A 21,337-nucleotide genomic window follows, 5' to 3' on the forward strand; every position below is an offset into this window, starting at 1 on the left:
AACATTTCATTGATTAAATTGCTATAATATAACAGCATTCTTTTAGTGAATTTGAATTGGGCTAAACCAAAATTAAAAGTTTTGTTTACAAAAGTTTTTTTTTTTTAATCTTAAATGTATATACACTACTACTAGTTTTAGCTTAATTACTGCTTTGAAGTGGCTTTTTTTTTAAGTCTGTATACACTAGTTAACGATTAATCAGTTACTAAATCGATTAATCAGAGGTTTTATTTGTCAAGTTGTTTTACTTATTTGATGTGATTGATTTATTTTGATGTTTTTTATGACGTTCAGCATTTTGTTTATTTTTGCTGTTTTAAAAAGGCTTCTAAATAAAGTTGAGTTTACTGAGTTAGTTGACGATTATTTCAATAGTTGATTAATCACAATTAGTCCGATTAATCGTTTCAGCCCTTAGAGACTGGAAAAGTTTGGAATTGTGACATAAAAATGTGTAGCAGTCATTTAGGGTGGGCATTTATCGTATCGCGAGTCATTTAGCGTGAAAAACTCTCAGAAGTTTTCGTTATGATACATTTCTGTTATTGATGTTAAATATAAAAACTGAACTGATAGTATGATCAGAAATGTTTTTTTTCTATTTTCTGCAGCTTCTGTTCAATAAACATTAGCAAATTCAGCATAAATATGATTAATTTATTGATATCAATCACACTTTTTTAAAGTCAGCTTTGTCTTGGGAAAGACTATTTCAAATGTTTTTCAAGAACAATATTTGTTTATGGGGCTACGAATGATGTGCCATGCAGTCACAACCAGAGGTGGGTAAAGTACTCAAAAATTTTAGTCAAGTAAAAGTAGTACTACTTCTACAAATTTTTACAAAAGTAAAAGTAAAAAGTAGCCGTCCAAGAAATTACTCAAGAGTAAAAGAATATTTGGCAAAATGTCTTAAGTACTGAGTAATTGATCAATCATTTAACATTTAAAAAGTATATCATTAGATGGATCAAAATATAAAGCTAAGTGGAAATTTTGGTATTTAGTGACAATAATTTGTACAAGTAACAGAAAATAACAAAATCAGGCAAAGTAATTTTTTTCCAAATCAGTTTCTTTCAATAAAAAACTTATGAGACTTTAACAAAACCTGCAGGTCTGTGTCTGGTGAATTTTTGGTTAAAACATGTTTGTTTTTCATTCTGTGGGTAGAAAATCCAGACATTTTACTCGGGTAAAAGTAGAAATTCTTCATAATAAAATTACTCAAGTAAAAGTTCAAAGTACAGCGCAGTAAAAGTAGTTTTTTTTTTTTTTTTTTTCAAAAACGTTACTCGGGTAAATGTAATTAAGTAAATATAAATAGTTACTACCCAACTGTGGTCACAGCCATACAGTTACCTAAAAAATTATTATTTATAAATCATAATCTGTATCGTTATCACAGTAGTATCACAAAATGTCGTGATAAAGTTCCCTAAGGACCATTCGTTGTGAAGATGCACTCGCCTACGCTCTGGCAGATTTCCAGTTGTGATGCAACGCTCTAAGAGTTGCGGCAGCTCAGCTGCATGCTGCAGGCCAACGCATGCTGCGGCCATCGCATGCTGACCGACTCCTAGCGGCGACATGAATATGCATCTCTGATCTTCATCAGGAGAGAAACGAGGGTCTCCTTTGTTGTAGGTTCTGACCTTCAGCTGTGATGGGATCATCTTTGTGTCTGTCATGGCTGCTTATTAGTTTTGTGCACGGCCCTGGGGGGATTATGTGTGAGTGACACAGCCGGCATCGTTTTTCACAGCGTTACCATTAAGCACAGCAGGGGGTGGAGGCCATCAATATTCATGAGGGGGGAGGAAGAGGAAGACTTGGGGTGAGAGTCAGAAATACCTCCTGGTTGTTAAAGGTGATCGCCGTGTTGTCAGAGGCAGAAGCTGCGAAACAAATGTCCGCTTCAAGCCTGCATGTGCAAACATGGACCAAACTGTAAAACATTTTTTAAATGTTTTTGTTCTTCCATTTGGGTCTCTACTACACTGCAAAAACACAAAATCTTACCAAGTATTTTGTTTTCTAGTGCAAAACCTTGGTACACTTGAAATAAAACAAAACTAACAAACTTTTCATCAAAATATGAGCTTGTTTTAAGTTCCTTAATAGTTGAAATAAAAAATAATTTTAATATACTGGCAGATTATTTCACTTAGACATTTTCTCCATGTTTTAAATAAAATGATCTGCCAGTGGAACAAGTACTTTTTCATCATATTAAGGAATTGTCTTAAAACAAGCTGCTATGTCTTACTGAACAGTTACTTGTCAGGTATTAGAAAATAGGCAAAAAAATAATATATTTCCTGCTTCTTCTTTTGTTTGGGGGCATGTGATGTTTTTAAAAAATTATTTTATAAGTACTCACTAGATTTAAAAACTACTCGTACATGAATACATACAAAATCACACATTGCATTTAGTACATCAGAAAGTGCAAAATAGGCAAATAAATAGAAATTTAAACTAATGTGGGTAGCAAATAGTCTGAAATCAGCTACCAAATGTAAATAAAAATATTTAAATACACAAATGAAACAAACTGTTGTGGTTCAACAGAGCAATAGTTTTAAGAAGTAAGCAAACATGATGTGCAAAACTAACAACCTTGTTTTAATAGAAAATTTTCCTTTAAAATGCAAAACACTTAAATTAAAAAACCCTGCACAAAGCAAAAGCTTGTTAGTAATCTGGAACTTTAATTTTAATTTAATCTGTTGCAGACATCAGTGAAGTAATGACTGTCAGTGTTTGATTTTTAGCTTTCATCGTGGCAGACCTATGGATTTGTTGCTTAACTAACACAACAAACACTGGTAGACATTTTGCCTGAAATGAAGCTAATTTCACATATTTTCCATACATTTTTTCATGAATTAAATTAACCATATTCATAGCCGACTGACTGAAATTTGACTCGGACCTCGAGTTTCTGTTTCTCCACATCATTTTCAGAAGAAAAGGTCCAATCTTGGTACCTTTTTGTTTGTTTGTGTGCGTCGAACGAATTTCTTCTCCACGAAGCCGTTTTTCTCCTCTCATGCCTTCCTGGATGGAAAATAAACGAATGTTCCCCAACGGAACGAAGCCGAGCCGCCAACAGGAACCTGCGTTTTGATTGAGCCACAGTGATTTCCGTTGTGGCAGTGAAAGCTGCCCGCCTTGATTCATGCGTGTCATTGAATTCTCTGTGTTCTCGTTTGTGAGGTAGTTTTCCAGCAAACATCAGTCCGCGGCGTTATTGATGAGTCTGTGGAGAAGCGTCACTTTAAGCGCTTCTGGAGCGACTGAATGGCAACCTGAGGCAGATGTGGGAGCAAATATTCGAGTCTTTTGGTAATCCTAATGGATTCTGACTCTTAACCTGTTGGTCTCAGGTTGTCATTCACAATGACAGGGGTGTCAAACTCCAGTCCTCAAGGGCCGCTGTCCTGCAATGTTTAGATGTGCCACAGGTAAAAAACAGTGGAATGAAATGGCTTAATTACCTCCTCCCTGTGTAGATCGGTTCTCCTGAGCCTTGCTAGTGACCTAATTATTATTTTCAGGTGTGGTGCAGCAGAGGCACATCTAAAAGTTGCAGGACAGCGGCCCTTGAGGACTGGAGTTTGACACCCCTGTCACTAGAGGACCCAAATTAACCTGTCTGTCCTCTAGTGACAGACAGGTTAATGTCTTAAATCACACTTGAGCTGAACGATTAATTGTGATTAATCGATTATTGAAATAATCGTCAAGTAATTTAGTAACTGATTAATCGTTAACTGGAGTATACAGATTCAAAAAAGATGGAACAAAACACAAAGTGTACAAATATATAAACATTTTGCATTTCAGATTAAAAAAGCTTCTTTATCTATAAATATATTCTATTTTGAACTCTTCAAATGGCACATTTAGCTTCCCTTGATTCATCAATTCTCCTGTTCAGCACCTTTTGTTATCGAGTGGCTCTTCGTTGTATTGATAATTCAAGTAGAAAGAGTTGAAATTGTTAGATATATTAATGTTAGAAGTATTTTTTTTAGCTACAAATGAGCAAGCGTAGACTAAAGGAATGCTATTTTATTGCGTTTAAGGAAGTAAAATGCAAAGAAAATAACATTTTATTTATTTGCATATTTTAATGTATTTCTGGCAGAGCTGCAGCTAACAGTTATTTTAGTAATTGATTATTCTGATGATTAATCGATTAATTGGATAAAAACGTTCTAGAGGTTTATTATTTAACCTCTTGGTTTTTATATTCAGTATTAGAAATATATTAAAATATGCAAATAAAATATTCAATTTCTTTTTCAGATGAGAAAAAAACATTTTGTTGCTCACTATGCAATAGCATTTTATCTTTTTAGTGCATTTTTGCCAGATGAAGCCAAAAATAGGCCACTTCAGGCGTTTTGGGTAAAACATATTTACACAAAGGTGTTTTTACCTCAAATGCAAAATGGATCTATTTTTTGTACAGTTTTGGCTTAATTACTGCTATCAATATGTTTTTATTTAAGTAAATTGCCCTTTTTCAGTCTGCATACTCCAGTTAACAATCTATTACAAAATCAGTTGATGGTTAGTTCAATAACTGATTAATTTGATTAATCAAATGGATTAATCATGACTATTCACCATTAATTGTGATTAATCACAATTCAATTAGTTGTTTCAGCTCTTTTGTGTAAAATGCTTAAATGAATAATCTGCAGACAGTGTGCAGTGTTTATTTTATCCGATTAATCATCAGAATAATCAATAGACTAATCACTAGTTGCAGCCCTAATTCACACCTCCTTCTATCAATAGGTTTAAAAATATCTTAATTGCTCATTTACCATGTGGGGATTGAACCATAAATGCTCTTAAATTACTGTTTTTTAGTAATGTGATCAAAACTAAGCTGTGAAGAACATCCCAGATGACCAGCCGCTCTCTGTGTCTGGCAGCTCAGAAACCTGCGAACCTTGGGGCTAATGCAGCGCCGGGGGAAAACATGCAGGGCTCTGCAGCAGATCTGGCAGCTCAGCTTGTTCTGATCACTGACCTTTTTGTTAATAAGTCCATTCCCTCGGTCACAACACCAAATGGCTGCACAGATTGCTCTTGCAGAAGCACCAGAGAGGCTGAGAGGGCTGTTTGTAATTACGGTGGAGTTGACTTTCATGGAAGCCTTAAAATTAAAAAATATTAACACCCTGCTTGTGGCTAATTCAGCTCATGAATTGTAAGACGCTGCAGTTTTGTCTCTGAGGCATTTTGGGGGGTTTTCTGCCTGAAGATTCCTGGTCTGTAAACCATTTAACATATCTGCACAAATACCAGCTTGTTTTACTCTAGGAAAGAAAATGTGTGTAATTACTCACTGACAGAAGCAGGTTGTTACTGGTTTCATCTTTCTGCAGGAAGAAGAAAAATCTACTGTGTACTCATTAATCATGATTTAGACCCAGAGAGCGCAGAAAAGTATCTGCCTCCTCACTTAGTTCTTCTATTTTTGCTCTTTAGTTCCACCTAAATGTCTCAGATCAACAAATACATGACAACCTCACACCAAATACAACTTCCTTAAAGGGGAAGTATTATGCAAAATTGACCTTTTTTTAGCATTGGGTTGTTTTTGAAGAGGAAATAACGTGGGTATTTCCTTGATTTCTTTCTAGCAATACAATTATAGCCACACAAATACCACTCTTTGAAAGCCTGACCATTTGTATCATTTAGTTAACTAATCAGTAATTGAATTGTCAAATTAACTGATATTTATTGATACTCACTGAAAATGCAGTGGATAAAATTGTAAAAATGAAACGTGATTAATTTGATTTTATTGTGACTGACAATGATGAATCAGAATTCTTACCATGAAAAACATTTATCGCGATAAACGATAAACTATACGATAAGTTAATAGGTTCTAGGAGTCATTAAACAGTATTTATTGATCAGAAATCTGTGTGGGGGAAACTGAAAAAGATGAAGAAATTATCACATTATGTGCATTTTAGATCAGTCTATCGATAATTATTGATTAGTTTTTTTGTTTTAAATATCGGAAATACTGCCAAACTGGTGCCATGACATTTCCTGTTTTACCAGAGTTTTAATTCCACGTTGTTTTTTTTTATCTTTAAGCCGTTATGAGGCACAGTGGGGAAATTTTAAGCTGCTGTTACGCCAATTACTCAGCAAGTTGTTGCTAGGCAACCACAGAGTGAGTGTGTTGCTAGGTAACCACAGAGTGAGTGAGTTGGTTGATTCCACCAACCATACTTAGCCAGCCTAAAGCCTTTTTCTGCCTACATCTCCCAGAATGCTGTGCGGTTCTGGATCGGAGTTCAGAGAATTTTCAATATATTGAATATTCTATGAAATGTATTATCTACTGATATTGATATTATCTCTGTTGTGATATATTATTGATTTATCATGCAGCCCTGTGCTCGTACTTTGTTTTTGTTTGTATTTCGTGAAGGAAGTTGCGCTCATGTTTTCTTCTGAGGTTTTTGTGTCGTTTCCTTCAGTGGTTCTCAGTGTAGCGCCACCAGAGGTGAGGAGTGGAACAGGTTTCTAAATTAGTTTGATACAGTGCAGTGAGAAAGTGAAACACAGCAGCTGAAAGTGAAACATATGTTGCAATTTTGGTCCCAAGTTGAACCAAATCTACCAGCCTATCAGATGAGGTGAAATTCTACTATTTCTATTACGTCACAATTAATAAAACATGAACAATTTCAAGTTTCAAGTTCTTTTTTTTTTGCCAGCTTTAGTTTTTTTTTTGGTTTGATAAGTGAGACTAATGGAGTTGTGCTTTCTTCATGCTAGCCGTGTGTATTTTTTCTTTTTTTATGGTAATGATGTGTGTTAAATGATTAAATCCCGGGCTGGAGGCCCGCTGCATCAGACGCTGGAAGCTTTCAGCTGCAGAGGAAAATGCTTACCGCAGTAAAATCTGTTGCAACTCTGAGTTGCAAAAGAAGCGCAGAGGATAACGCACAGATCCTCTGCTCTATTTACAGCTTGACTTTAAACCTCACTGAATGCAAACTTCCTCAATAAAAGGCCGCTTCTTTAAACTCTATTACAACACATTCTGCCTCAGTTCAATACACCCTGCTCTTTAGATTGACTGAGCACAGCATGCAGCGCTTGTGGGAATGAAATTGCGTTATTCCCTTTGGCTGAGGAAGCATGAATCCACCTCCTCAACCATTTCCCTGGAAGCTGGATAAACTTTCCGGGCTGTAATTGCGGTATTCATTGTGCTGTTTAACAGCGAAAGGCCTGATTATAAAACAAACCGTGTCATTTCAGAGCATAAGACGAGGGAACAGAGGAAGGAGGTGTCACCTCAGCTGTTGGGCTGCACATTAATTGGTCTTGGGGCTTTTTCACGGCTGGGGGAGAAGAAGATTGCTTCATTAAAGTTCCTCTTGTGATGGCCGCAGCCGCCGAACTGATCTGAGCCGAGCGACTACGCTCTCAGGAAGACGGAAAGAGAGCTGCAGGAAGCGAACTGGAATTGCAAATAATGCAGATAATGGCTTGATTTGTGCTTACAAGCTGCAGAACGTACTGATCCGCTGTATGTTTTATTTATCAGGGTGCAGTGTTTGCTCTGGCAGCTATTTACCCACTATGAACAGCTAGCTGTGCAACATGAATTGATAAGGATTCATCAATACTGATTCCATTATCGATCTCGCTTATCAATTCTCACTGAGTTAGGAAATAAACTCTTAAATTAAAAATATGCACCATGTTGTATTTAATTGAAACAAAATTAAAACTTAAAAAGCAATAAGAATCTCTCTGTTAAGTGAACATTTAACATGAAATGCAACTTTCTGCAATGCAAAATGAAACCATACCAAGTAATTTTGGTCTAGTTTCAAGTGCAAACTTGAAATAAGACAAAACTAACTTAGAAGTAACTTTTTAGTAAAACATAGAGGCTTGTTTTAAGTAATAACCCTAACCAAATTTGAAACACATTTGAGACCACACGTAGCTTTAAGAGAGCATCGGTTGGACACGTTTAGCTTTTAGCTTTGGTGTCTGATTAAATAAAAGTAGCGCCACCATTGTACTGTCACTTTAGTCGCTGTTTTCATTACATTGAGACGATCTGAATGGGCACTGCCATTAGGGGGAATGAAGCGGATGTGGCGAATGTAATCTGAACTGGGAATGACTTGAATGAGTCATCAGCTGTTTCTGATCCAATCTGGTGCCACAGTGGACTCGGATGACGGACTGGCCGGTTTCCAGATGCAATAAAATGTTCCTGATACCTTCACACAGTAATGGCAAAGAATATGCATTTATTTTGTAGGGATGCACAACCATCTGATTTCAGATCTTTGATTTTTGTGAAGAAATACCAGTTGGTCGTTTTTTCTGACTCTGGGAGTTATAGGAGGATAAAAACCAGCAGGGAGAGGAGGAATGATGAAAGTTTGGACAGGCTGTCATTCTGATCAAGCTGACGAGTTGGTGTAAAAATTAGTCGTCTACATTTCAGGGGTTAATATTTATACGCACTTCACATTTTTTAGTTAGGATTGCCAAATAGGCCTGATGCAGTAAGCAATAAATCACATGATAAATTAAAACAAGTTCAAAATTTTTTGCATACTTTATTGTTTTTCTCTTTCTTCCAAAAACTGGATGATAAAAGTCTTCAGTCTGGTGTTTTAGTCTCAACTTGCCCTTTCTTTGAAGGACAGTTTTGTTTACATAGACTTCATAATTAATTTATCTGTCGTTTCTGTTATTTTGTTTACTTAATTTGGATATTTAAAATGTCTTCCAGCCCCAGGGTTAAACGTTCATTAGAATCTAAGTTTATTAATTTGCTTTATTTTTACCATTAGATCACTTGAAAATGGTCTCAAAACGACAATATTATGGTGTATCGCAATGACTTCAATTTATCGTCCAGCAAAATTTGTTGTCGTGAAAGGTCTAGTTGCCGAAATGATCCTAAGCTAATCGGTACGAAGGTAACTGGTAGTAAGCATCTCATTGTTTTGTTACAAAGACACATATTGATAGTCAAATCAAAGATTTATGTGTGTAAATTCTAATGGGAGCGCTGTCGCTGCATGAAAACGTGCTGCAGGAACTGCGGTATTTACATCAAAGCACCTTTTTATGCTATTGTTTATTTTTAAGCATTTTTCTGAAGGTAGATTTCACAAGCCAATATTATTCAAGTCTTTACTCAACCATTTTATATGAACAAAATCCATCCAACGTCTTTCACACTCACATTCTTATTCTTCCTCTAGCTTGGACTTTAACGTTGATTTCTGCAAATAACCTTACAGACCTGATGGACGACTCGGAGAACTTTCTTGCCTGTCGTCTTTGCCTCATTGTTGGCTGATGAGGCAAAAATGACTCTGGTAACGCATTGAGTTCCACTACCTCTAACATTATAGTGTTTGTTTGTCGGAGGTTTGCTGTACTTCCGCATGGCAGCGGAGCTGGTGTCATGTTGATTGCAGAGACAGACTTTAGCTGATGTCAAAACTGTAACTAAACTCTCAAGAAAACACCATTTATCCCCGCTGAAGACTGGTGTGTTGATGGTAAAAAAAAAGAAACAATTTTTTCTGCCATTTGCTGCTTCTTTGTCATCTCTTTTGGGTTTGTGTAGTTTCATTTTCACTTTGTATCTTAGCACTCCTAAATTAAATTATCTTTCCCCATAAAGACATTAAATTCAGTCTTTTTCTCTGCAAATTTGATCACAGGGAATGAATTCATCCAACCTCGTGACTGCGTCTCTGCCATCGATTTAACCTGATCCGTGTTGTCTGGGGGAATTGGTTCAGGGTGACAGTAACGCTGAGATGTGTCGGCGATGCCTCGGAGATTAGATAAAGGTTATCTTTTGGAGATTGGGCTGACAATAAAATAAGACGCCGTGGATGATTAAACGAGCAAAGGACCTTTCAGTCTGGGATACAGTACTGCATCTGGGAGAGGAAAGGTCATTTTAATATAAATGGAAATTATTACTGCTGTCTGTGATTATGGAGCATGACACGGGTAATTTAGAGACTGTAAGTAAAAAAAAACAAACGTATATGACAATGTAGGCCTGTTAATCAACTTTGGTGTGACATGAAATTACTTACTTCCCTTACACACACATTGTATAAAGCTGGCTGCACAAAATTATGATTCTGCTGCACATAGTTGAAAAATTGACCTTTTTTTTATCTTTCATTCACCACAAAGCAAGTTTCACAAATATAGTCACAATATAAAAACTTAAGAGATGAGTAAATAAATAAAACTCTTTTTTCCAGGGAAAGATTACAGCGTTCGAAATATAAAACTTATAAAACTTACTTATAAAACACAATTTAAATTTCAAGCTTACAAAGTTATGCATAGTGATTAATCGTGACTAACCACACTGCTAGTGTGATTAATCTGATTAAAGTTTTTAATATATTGACAGCACCATAAAAAAACCTTAATATTAAGTGTCTATTATAAGAGTGGGTGGTTTCATTGAGTTTGGTCTCTAAAAAATAAAATTGGATTGTCGAACCACATTTGCCATCATAAACTAAATTATTTGGTTTTTCAAATGAGGCTTTTTCACTTTTTATTTTACATTTTAAATGTTTTATCCATCCAGTCATGTAGGGTGAAAATATGACTTCTTCTATCTAGGGCTGAAGCGATTAATCGTGATGAATCAATGATTGAAACAACCATCAACTAATTTTAGGAGACGATTAATCGTTAACTGGAGTATACAGACTCAAACAAGGCCGTTTGCTGAAAAAACCTTTTCAGCAGTAATTAAGCCAAATCTGTACAAAACAATTATACATTTTGCATTTAAGATGAGAAAAACCTATGTCTGTAAATATGTTCTAGCTAAAACTCCTCAAGTGGCAATAAAATGTTTTTTTATATTAAAAATAGGAATTAAATATTTGATTTGCATCTTTTAATATATTTCTACAAAAAGCGGTTCAATGAAAAAATATGTTGAGTGCACAAATTTTTTAAAAATCCGATTAATCAATAGAATAACCGATAACCCGATTAATCGTTGGTTGCATCCCTTATTCTAGATGAAGATAACAGACGTCAGAGGAAGGAGCAGAGGCGCAGAGAAAGGGGAGCAGTGTGTTTGTGGTTAAGCTCTATTTTTGGTACTCCGCTGTGGAGGAGCCAGCCCAGCTGTCGAAGTGGTTTCCTGCATGAGTGTAATCTCAGAGGACAGGGCCGTGGTGAGATTCTCACAGACACCCGCGCTCTAATGCATCCCCGACCCCTGAAACAAATGACCCAAATACTGGCTGAATGAAGGCATTCGGCTGACATTCGGCTGCACATGGAGCTCCATTTACACAGAGGTTATTGTCTTTTTGTTTTGAGCCGAAACCAAAGTCTTTAGTCTGCACTAATCCAGCTCATGGTGTCATGGATTTGTGAAGAAAGGAAAGCTGATGGATAATAATCATCAGTCTCCTTCAGATGGTAGATAGGCGTTGTTTGTTTTTCTTTGGTGTTTGTTTGACTTTGGATAGATCTTGACTTTCAACACAGCAGAAAAAAGGACAATGTATAGGACAGTAAGTCCTGTACATTGAAGAGCATTTATTGTATTGTTTATTACTTATCGTGATAAATTTCTTGTCATAAGAATTTTAATTTATTATTATAGATTTGACATCATGGTAAACCCTCCCAACCCCCCAGAATCTTTATTTTTTTCACAAGAGACTCAAATATCAGTAGATTAAATTAGAGTAAATTACGATGTAGGAGCAAGCATTTATTGTATTGTTTATCATTTATCGTAATAAATTTCTTGTCATAAAAACTTCAATTTATCGTGATAAATTTCATTTCAGGTGAAAAACAAAATAATCTTTTTTTTTTTCACAATATCAGTAATGTTTTTGCATTTCCATTTCGGTCTCAACCACTTCTAAAAGCAGCCTAGGTACTTAAATAAAACTACTCAGCCCGTTACCTAGCAACCCTAGCTGGTTTCTACTGCTGCATGCGTTGTACAATGGCTCCTGGAAAAGATAAGTGTTTTGTTGTTGACTTGCCATCCAGAAATTACTTGGTGCATTCTTGTTGGTTTGGCAGGAGGCTCCACTTCTGCTTTTCAAATATATGTAGTTGTATAACTGTTTGCAGCCATTTCCACGTGTGAGTGGAAAAGTTGACTTTTGGATGCGTGGCCAGCAGCAGCTTATTTGGATTTAAAGTGACCAGACGCCCTAAAACGGCCAACTCTGAAAGGAGCTCAAAATAAGATTAAAATCTCATTTTCTAAGAATGATTTTGTGCAAAACGTGCAATGAACATGCTTTGTAAAAGCCCACACATCTATCCTAACCTGTTCAGGGAGCATAACAGGTCACCTTTAATTTTTTGGGGGTGTTGTGTAATAGATGAACAATAAAGTATCTCATAATTCTGACTAAAATAATTATCCAGCACTAAACAGTAAAACATAATAAAACCTGGAGGCAGATAATTGGCCTGTGATTAATCATTCGATGAATCATTACAGCCCTAATAATAATCGTTGTCGTTTTGTCAGGAGGAGTGAATACTTTCAGAATACACTGTAAATTGGTAATTCAGAAGAAATGAATGACTTTGAGAAAAGAAGGCGCCCATCAGAGTTTTATCTCCACGAATCCTGACCTTAAATCTTTTCCAAACATTTAGAAGGGCTGGCATTTGCTCTATTTGTTCGCCTCTCCCTAAACTGTGAGCCGAGTGGGAGGCCGTTGGAGCGTTAATGAGCTCTGAACCAGCTGCAACAAATCAACAGCCGGCCGCGTCTCTGAGCAACAGTCGGCGATGGCGTGAACGCTCACTTACTGACTCGGCGTTTACGCTCAGCCCCTGTGTGGCTGAGATTCCCTGCTGCAGTCGGGACGTCTCCGTCTTTTCTCTGCATGTAAGTTTTAGTGGCGTTTCTGTTTATTGGTGCTAAATGTTTAACGTCTGGCTGCGATTTACATGCGACTGTTTGAAGACAGCAAAACTGAGTCACCAGCAGTAGTTCAGGGTTGAACAAAAATGTGGTTGTGATTTTTAAAAAGGTGGCAGCATAGAGTTGGGTTGGACCTCTTGTCATTTTTAGCAAATTAAATTAGTGTTTGAAAACTGATATCTGTATTTATTAAATACATTTCTGGTCAGATATTAGAACTTGTTTGCAAAATATTCAAGAATAAACGATTAAAGACAATAGATGAGTGGTAAATAATACATATTTAAGTTGATTTGGGAGTTTTTCATTGAAGACGCAGCAAAAATACAAAATTATTCCCAGAATCTTTGGTCCATTTTTTTGTGAAAATTTCTTAGTTTTGTCAAGTTACAAGTAGCTTTTCATGAAGATAAATGAACTTGTTTTAAGTAAATAATGCTTTAATATTGATTTAAAAAAAATACTAGTTCCACTGGCATATTATTTCACTTAACACATTTTCCCATATTATAAGTGTATTAATCTGCCAGTGGAAATGGTATTTACTTAAATCTCGATGAAAAGTTACTTATAAGTTAGTTTTGTTTTATTTAAAGTTTACTAAGATATTTGTACTAGACACCAGGCAGAAACTACTTGGTAATGTTCTGTTTTTTGTGGATTTAGAAGCAGTTCAGAAGCAGTTCAGTTAAACTAGATCAGCCCCGTCTGATCTAGTTTAACAGATTTCAGCTCCTGATGCTGGCTGGCCTGTCGTCACACGCTGGAGCTGCGGCGTCTTTCCAAAGTTTGGTTTCTTCTTCTTATCTGTATTCATGGCGGGGTGCCACCAGCTTCATTCGCTGCAGCTGTATTCTTCCTGCTCTTGAACGTCTCACAGTATGTAATGTGGTATGTGGGGAGTGGCCGACGGCGCTGCAGAGGTTAGCGAGCAGGTTTCATGCATCGGTGCTGCAGGGAGACTTTGCAGCACTTTAAAAGCCGCATGCGTCAACCATGATGGCAGCTTTTACAGGGAAGTATTATGTAAAATCTGCTTTTTTTTTCTTTTTTTTTTTTAGCTTTACATGACGTTGTATTGTGATTCCCTCATCAAAAATGTATCTGGAGCATTACTTTGATTCGTCCATGCATCTTGGAGAGAGATGCTTTAATCTCCCTGGCAACCATTCAGCTGTACAAAACGAATTGTTGGACCTAGCTTCGCCTTCAAGACGAAGCTCCTCTTCTGAGGTGCAGATTCCAAGCAGCACCTCCGCAGCTCCTTCAGACTAGCCAGCAGCAATTAGCAAATACCTGGTGGAACTGAGCATCCGTTAGGCTCATTATAGGAGCTACTTCTCGGGGAACGCTGGTAAAACTGTAAAGAGTTAATGAAGGAGCCATATTGGGATGATTCCTGAAAGCGGAGCTTCAGAAAGAGCAGAAGCTTCTTAAAGAGACCTTTCAAGGTGTTTCATCAAGTTATATTTGATATTTTACTTGATTATGCTACAAAATGTCGCTATGCGGATGGAAAACACAATGCTGCCCCTTTAAAAGTACTAATACTGGCAAGGCTTTGCAGTGTTGGTCCATTAAAGGTATTCACCTCCCTTAAACTTTTCTAAACAATGTTTCAAACAATAGAATATCAGTGTATTCTGTTATGACAGAAAAGCTGGTCAGTTGATGATTGATTGTTGGATAAATACGGGACAGTTCTGGAAGAAAATGCAAAATGATGGAATATTTCAAAAACGTTGAATGCCTTTCCTAAAATCAGAATAAAAAAACATTGGCGTTTATCCTTGTAACTTAAAGTATAAAAATAAAATTTCAGAGTCAGATGTGTTTGGTCATCAAGCTTAACGGCGCCCTGAATGTGAAGCCTGTGAAACGTTTGGTCAGGTTGAGATAAATCCAAATCGTGCTCAGCCTCCTGCGCCGTTTGTCTAAACCCAGCAGATACAGCCGACGGAAACAGCCTCCTGCTGCGAGCTGCATGCGTGAAATAGCAACTCCTGATAACAGCCGAACCTCATCCTCTCTCTATTGTCCAGCATCCATGTGTGAAAACAGCCTCAGAGTTTCAGGGACAATAACAGCTGCTTTCATGTTTATCTCAGATGGGTAAAATACTCTGGAAATGAATAAAAACCACAACCAGTTAGACTGAATTCATTCTAAGAAGTTTAGTTTCAGTGTCTAATATGTGGAAAGTCATCAGGTATCAGAATAACAGGTAGTTTTTATTTTTAAAGGTGACCTATTGTAGCTCCTTGAACAGGTTAGGAATGATCTTCTGGCCTATACAAAACGAGATTGTATTCTGATCAGTTCTGCCTGTTTTGAGAGAGCTTTTTGTTTCTTTAAATCCAACTAATGACTATGCACCCCAACTCAAAGAGAAGTGCAATTATACAACCTGGCATCTTTGAAAAGCAGAAGTGGAGCCTCCTGCACAACCAACAACAACACAGCAGTTAGTTTCTGAATAGTAAATCAACAAAACACTTTTTTTTTCATTGCAGCCATTGCACGGCACATTCAGCGGGAAAACCAGCTGATCAAACGTGCTTGAGATTCTCTTGGGTTGCTAGGTTACGGACTGGGGTTGCTAGGTAACGATGCAGTGTGACTCAACATTCAGATTCATTTTCCAAACACCAAAAAATATTCACTTATTGCCACAAAACACCTGGGTGTTTTTTTGTTGTTGTTTTTAGAAGCAGTAGAGACCAAATGGCAAAATCCAGATCTAGGGCTGGACAATATGGCTTAAAGTTAATATCAACATTTCTTTTGTATAAGATACGATTTCTTATTTTAATTTTTTTCCTTGCTTTCTTTTATACAAAAAACATGAATGAGAGAAAATATATTCACAAGGTGGCTTTTCTTTCAATCATCCCTTCTGTGATAGTTTCGTGTTTTATTCTCCTGATATTACAGCTGTACTTTGGTAATTTTATGAGTTCATTCTAGTATTAGTTCAACTTTATTGTCATAGAACTTTTTCTTGTATTATTGCCACTTTATTCTGGTAGCGTTATGAACTCTAATATTATGACTTTATTCTGGTAATTAAAATAACATAAATCGTAGCCAGGCTGTAAAATTTTGTCGTAAAGTTGACCTGGATTCAAAGTCCAAGCCAAGATGGCCGCTCTAGGGGTCCTGACACCAGTCATCGGTGAAAGTATAATCCAGATTTTCTAAAAATTAAATCTTCAAAAAACAAAATGTGGTTTAATTGATCCAGATCCACAATGTCTTTAATCTGCATCGACCCAAAAAGTATCCAAACATCTCCGGTTGCTGAGGAGGAAAACATGGCCTCCCTCTGCTAAAACCAGCAGAATCATGTAGGAACACGAACACCAGGGGCAGTTCATGATGCGGTTTGCTCTTACTTTATGATGTTATGACAGGTTCAAACTGCTGGCTATCAGATGTCAACATGCGCCCGCAAATCCTTTCATTCGGAGGTTCGTTTCCTTCGCTGCGCTCAGATGTTTCTTTGTCTGGATGACATGCGGCAGCGCGTGTTTGGAGGAAAAACAAAACATGCAATTATGGAGTTTATTTGGCGACTGTTCAAATAGAGTTCTGTTCTGCCAAAACAAATTAAATCTGTGATGTAAAGATCTCGTTATCCAAATAAACTTTCTAAACTCTGTGTTCTCGCTGTGTTCTTGGCTCAGACGTCTTTCCTCAGGCTTATGTTCACATGTGTAGTGGAAAAGAGGGAACCTTCCATCAATACTAAGGTTTTTATGCAACACTTAACTCTACAACTGTTAATATTTATTTAATAAAAATAAGTGGAAAGTTTTGCTTGGAAAACTAAGTTTGCAGAATCAACTTTAGCTTTAAAACCTGAAAAAGTCAATATTACTTTGCAAAAACGCAAAATTACCGGGTATTTTTGTCTAGTTTCTAGTGCAAATATCTTTGTACACTTGAAATAAGACAAAACTAATTTGCAAGTAACTTTTCAGCAAAATATAAGAGCTTGTTTTAAGTCAATAATTTCTTAATATTGATGGAAAAGGTATGAATTCTCTTGTAACATGAGAAATGTGTTGTTACAAGTGAACTAATCTGCCAGTGGAGCTAGTACTTTTTAAATCAATTTTAAGGAATTATTTACTTAAAACAGCTGCTATATCTTCCTGAAAAGCTACTCCTAACTTATAAGACAAAACTAAGAAAATAGTAAGATCTTTTTTATGATCTTAAAAGTATATACTTATTTTGCACAGATTTGGCTCCTCTGAGTATGTTGTTTTTTCATAAAATTGCTCTTTTTTGTCTGTACACTCCGGTTAATGATTAATCAATTACTAAATTAGTTGATTATTTTAATTATTTAACCGAGTTTATTGTGATTAATCACAGTTTATTGTGATTGATTGTGATTATTCCCGATTAATCGTTTTAGTCCTAATCGCCTGGTGTTTTCTGCTGCTTGTGTTTCAGGATGGATCTCGATAACGTGACCCAGAATATTTAAAGTGTTGTTCTTTTAAAGTAGATTAAATTGTAACCCATCTGAACAGGGAGATGTCTAATACCTCATCACAGAGGGCCATGTGTTGCCAGACGGTCTCATTCATGAAATATCATTACTGGTTTCAGTGAAACGGGAACCGCGGCTGAAAGCAGCCCAGTGTTTCCGCACATCTGGCCACAGGCGACGCGCCAACATGAACACCAGCCGCTGTAGTTACCCGACGTCGGAGGGATTGTTTATTGTCTCAGTGTTTTTCTGGCTTTACACCAGATCAAGGTCTCACCACAAACTACAGGATGGGGGCATTAATTACTCACCATATGTAGCAGATGTGGCCTTCAGCTTCACAAAGCCTTAATATTCTGTGGTTTCAGTGTCATGACTTGGTAGCCAGGCAGCTTTTTAACTACTTATTGTTTTATCTTTGTTGTTGTTGGGCCTGCTGCAGAATACAGTAATAATCTAACTTTAGTTGTATTGTTTTTATCTTCAAAGTGTGGTTCTGGCGCTTGAATTTTGTTGTGGTACAAACCCTGTTCCTGGTTTCATCTTCCCACAAATCTTCATCATTGGCCTATCAGGAGACATTTTGTCCACACAGATCTCTGTTGGGTCTCTTTTCTCATTAATATTAACTCATGTCTTGTTTCGATTTCACAGCGCCGGCCCCAAAGGAGACAACATCTATGAGTGGAGGTCGACCATCTTGGGCCCTCCGGGCTCCGTGTACGAGGGAGGAGTCTTCTTCCTGGACATCGCCTTCACACCCGACTACCCATTCAAACCCCCCAAGGTCAGTGGACACGTCCTTCTGTTTTCAATTAAATTAAACAATTTAAACTTATGATCTCCAGTCAGTCAAAGCGGATAAGTTTTGTTCTTGTTTTCCTTTCCAATGTCGCCACATACACTGTTGCAAAGTCAGTGACTCAATGACATTTTTTACCATTTTGCATAATAAGCTGAACTTAAATGTATTGTATCATCTGTATATGATAGAATTGACAGAAATGCTCAATATAACTGGAGCCTATCTCAGTTATTTATTAAAGGTGACCTGTTATGCTTCCTTGAGCTGGTTAGGACTATACAAAGCATGTTCATTGCATCTTTGCACAAAATCATTCTTATATAATGAGATTTTAGTCTGCTCAGTTCCAGAATGAGCTGTTTTAAGGCATCTTGTCACTTTAAATCTAAATGATCTGCATCTGGCCCCCAACTTTACATCAACACTCACACGTGAAAGTTGCTTATGTGAAATTATTATTGCATTCTTGTTGGTTGTGGAGGAGTCTCCACTTCTGCTTTTCAAAGATGGTATATATTGGTGGTATATTTGCACATCTGTCTACAGCCATTTTCACGCGGCAAGCAGCAGTTTATTTAAATTTAAAGTGACAAGACACGCTAAAACAGCTAATTTTATTTATTAGAAATTATTTTATTTTGTAATGTTTTGCTATTCTTAAATGATCGCTGTGGTAGATTAGCTACCGCTGCTATTAGCTAGCCTAACACAGCAGTGGTTGATTATCTAATTTAAACACCTGCTCTACTGGTGATCTGTCAGAGTTGTTGTTTAGGTTGCTTTCTTTTATTTTGTAACTGAAAACCAGCTAATTCCACAGCACATCCTAATTAAGGTTGTCAAAGTCAAGCTAGCATAGCTGAACTACTTCCCTCTCCCACATTTCTTTTTTTCTTAATTAAAATTTTTTTCTGACCTTGTTATCTAATTGTCGTAGTGTTGACAATTAGTACCAAAGCACTGAGTAACTTCTTCTTTTAAATATCAGGCGTACATTTAATCTTTAGCGCATTATGTTGATAATTTAACAGCTAAAACCAATGCTAGTCATAATCTCCAAAGTGGTGCTGGAAAAGCTTGAAAAGTGCTTGAATTTTACCGAGGGAAGAGTTAACAAACTCTGGTTGTAGAGAATCTACAATGTGTGAATCTCTTCGGTTTATATTTGTAGCTTTTTGACATAGATCTGTTTCTATTAGCAAATCAAACTCTGTTTATTCCAAACACATCCGCTGTCTGGGAAAGTCTCGTAGATATTTTCGGTGCGGCAAAAAGAAAAACAAAAAAACCTGTCCAGAGGTTTTCCATACACGCACGCACACACACACACACACACACACACACACACACACACACACACACACACACACCTCCTTTTCTGTCTTTGTGCTGTGTTACCAGCAGCACCGTGTTTGACAGAAGACTCAAACAAATCCACAGGCTCCGACCCAGCTTTCTGTGGCCAGAGGGATCGAGTGTTTCCGCCCCCTTCAATACCTCTTACCCCATCCAGCACACTGTGATCTGCAGCCAAACCCCCCTTTCAAACACACACACACACATGGTGTGTGCAGCCACACACACCTTCACTGCAGAAATGAATGGGCTCTGGTGGGAAGTTTGGTTTTAAAACGAGGAATCTAGAGTCCTTTTCTTGGGGGAGGGGGGACACTGGGGTTGGATGGAGGTTTTCCTCAGGGTCAGGAGGTCAGAGCCTGATTTCTGTGGGAGGTTATTAGCTGGTTGAGCTCTCAGGAAGGAGTGTGTTATCCTTATGATTCACCGCTGGAGCCCGCGCCATCACAGGAGGCTGTTTACTTTTACAAGTGGAAGAACTAATTGACACTTGGGTGCTGGAGTCCAGTTTTTCTTAACAGAGCTCATATTGTTGAGGTGTTGTGCTTTTTAGAACGAGCTGCCCTCTGGTGGTCAGGTTTTTAAAAGCACCAGATTTAGTAATGCTCTGATGCAGAATTTAAAGGTGACCCATTATGCTTCCTTGAATAGGTCTGTAGAGAACATGCTCATTGCATTGATTACACTAAATCATTCTTAGATAATGAGATTTTAGTTTTTAATCTGTTTAGGCTCCTTTCAAAATGAGCTGCTTTAGAGCCCCTTGTCACTTTAAATCCAAATAATCTGCTGCTGGCCCCAACTCGACGTTTACACTCGCACGTGAAAATGACTGAAAACAGATGGTCAAATATGCAACTCTACATCTTTGAAAAGCAGAAGTAGAGCCTCATGCACAACTGACAAGAATACAGCATGTAGAATTCAGCTGGGGTTGCTAGGCAACAGGCTGGGCTTTGCTGGAGTTGCTCGGTAACGGGGCAGTCCCTGCTGATTTGTGACATTAAATTCGGGAGGTTTTTGAAACTGATGTTTTTGACAAATGACAAAATGTTGGCAAATGCTTTTTAGTGTCTTGAAATGATTTGAGTGTTTTTTTAAGTGCTTGGACTGTTTTTAGGAGCAATAGGAACTGAAATGGAGGAACAAAAATGTGCAAAATGTGAATTTTGTGTAAACCAAGAAGGATGCAGCAAGTAGTTCAGCGATAAAACACTTGTCTTTCCCAGCAGCTGGCATACAGCGATAAAATTAGCTGACCAAACATTCTAGAGCTCTGCTTGGGTTGCTAGGTAACGGTGCCAGGCTTGGCTGGGGTTGCTAGGTAACGGTGCGATGCCTGTGGAAGGTTTTTGAAACGGCTCATTTTCCAGACTCCAAAAAAATACATACTTATTGCCAAAAAACGATCGGACGTTTTTTTTGTTGTTGTTGTTTTTTGTCTTCTTAAGCGTCAAATTAAAGCATGAAACCATAGGAAATGTGAACTTTGCATAATCCCTTTAAAAGAAATCCCATATTTAAGTCCTGATAAAATACAGTCGTTTAAAGATCTGTAAATTTGTCGGCTACATTGACGAATGGTGCAAACGGCCCTCAGTGGAGCTCTCAATCAACCTTTACAGCAGCACTGACGCTGGAAAGTCAGCGGTAATGTGACGCTGAG

General features: G+C 37.3%; 1 protein-coding gene across 1 annotated transcript in view; it reads left to right on the plus strand.

Moving 5' to 3' along the window:
• Positions 1–12,857: 12,857 nt before the first annotated feature.
• The window catches only part of LOC106939561 (ubiquitin-conjugating enzyme E2 E1-like), a gene marked incomplete at its 5' end in the record, with an annotated part of 18,641 nt that continues 10,161 nt past the window's right edge, over positions 12,858–21,337 (plus strand). The window contains 2 exons of the mRNA XM_015021995.1: positions 12,858–12,970; positions 18,165–18,297. Coding sequence (XP_014877481.1) covers positions 12,858–12,970; positions 18,165–18,297 — 246 coding nt within the window. The remainder of the gene's footprint in view (positions 12,971–18,164; positions 18,298–21,337) is intronic.

This window comes from Poecilia latipinna, unplaced genomic scaffold (genome assembly GCF_001443285.1).
Source record: "Poecilia latipinna isolate Pla-1442-1.1 unplaced genomic scaffold, P_latipinna-1.0 Scaffold2908, whole genome shotgun sequence".
Lineage (NCBI taxonomy): Eukaryota > Metazoa > Chordata > Actinopteri > Cyprinodontiformes > Poeciliidae > Poecilia > Poecilia latipinna.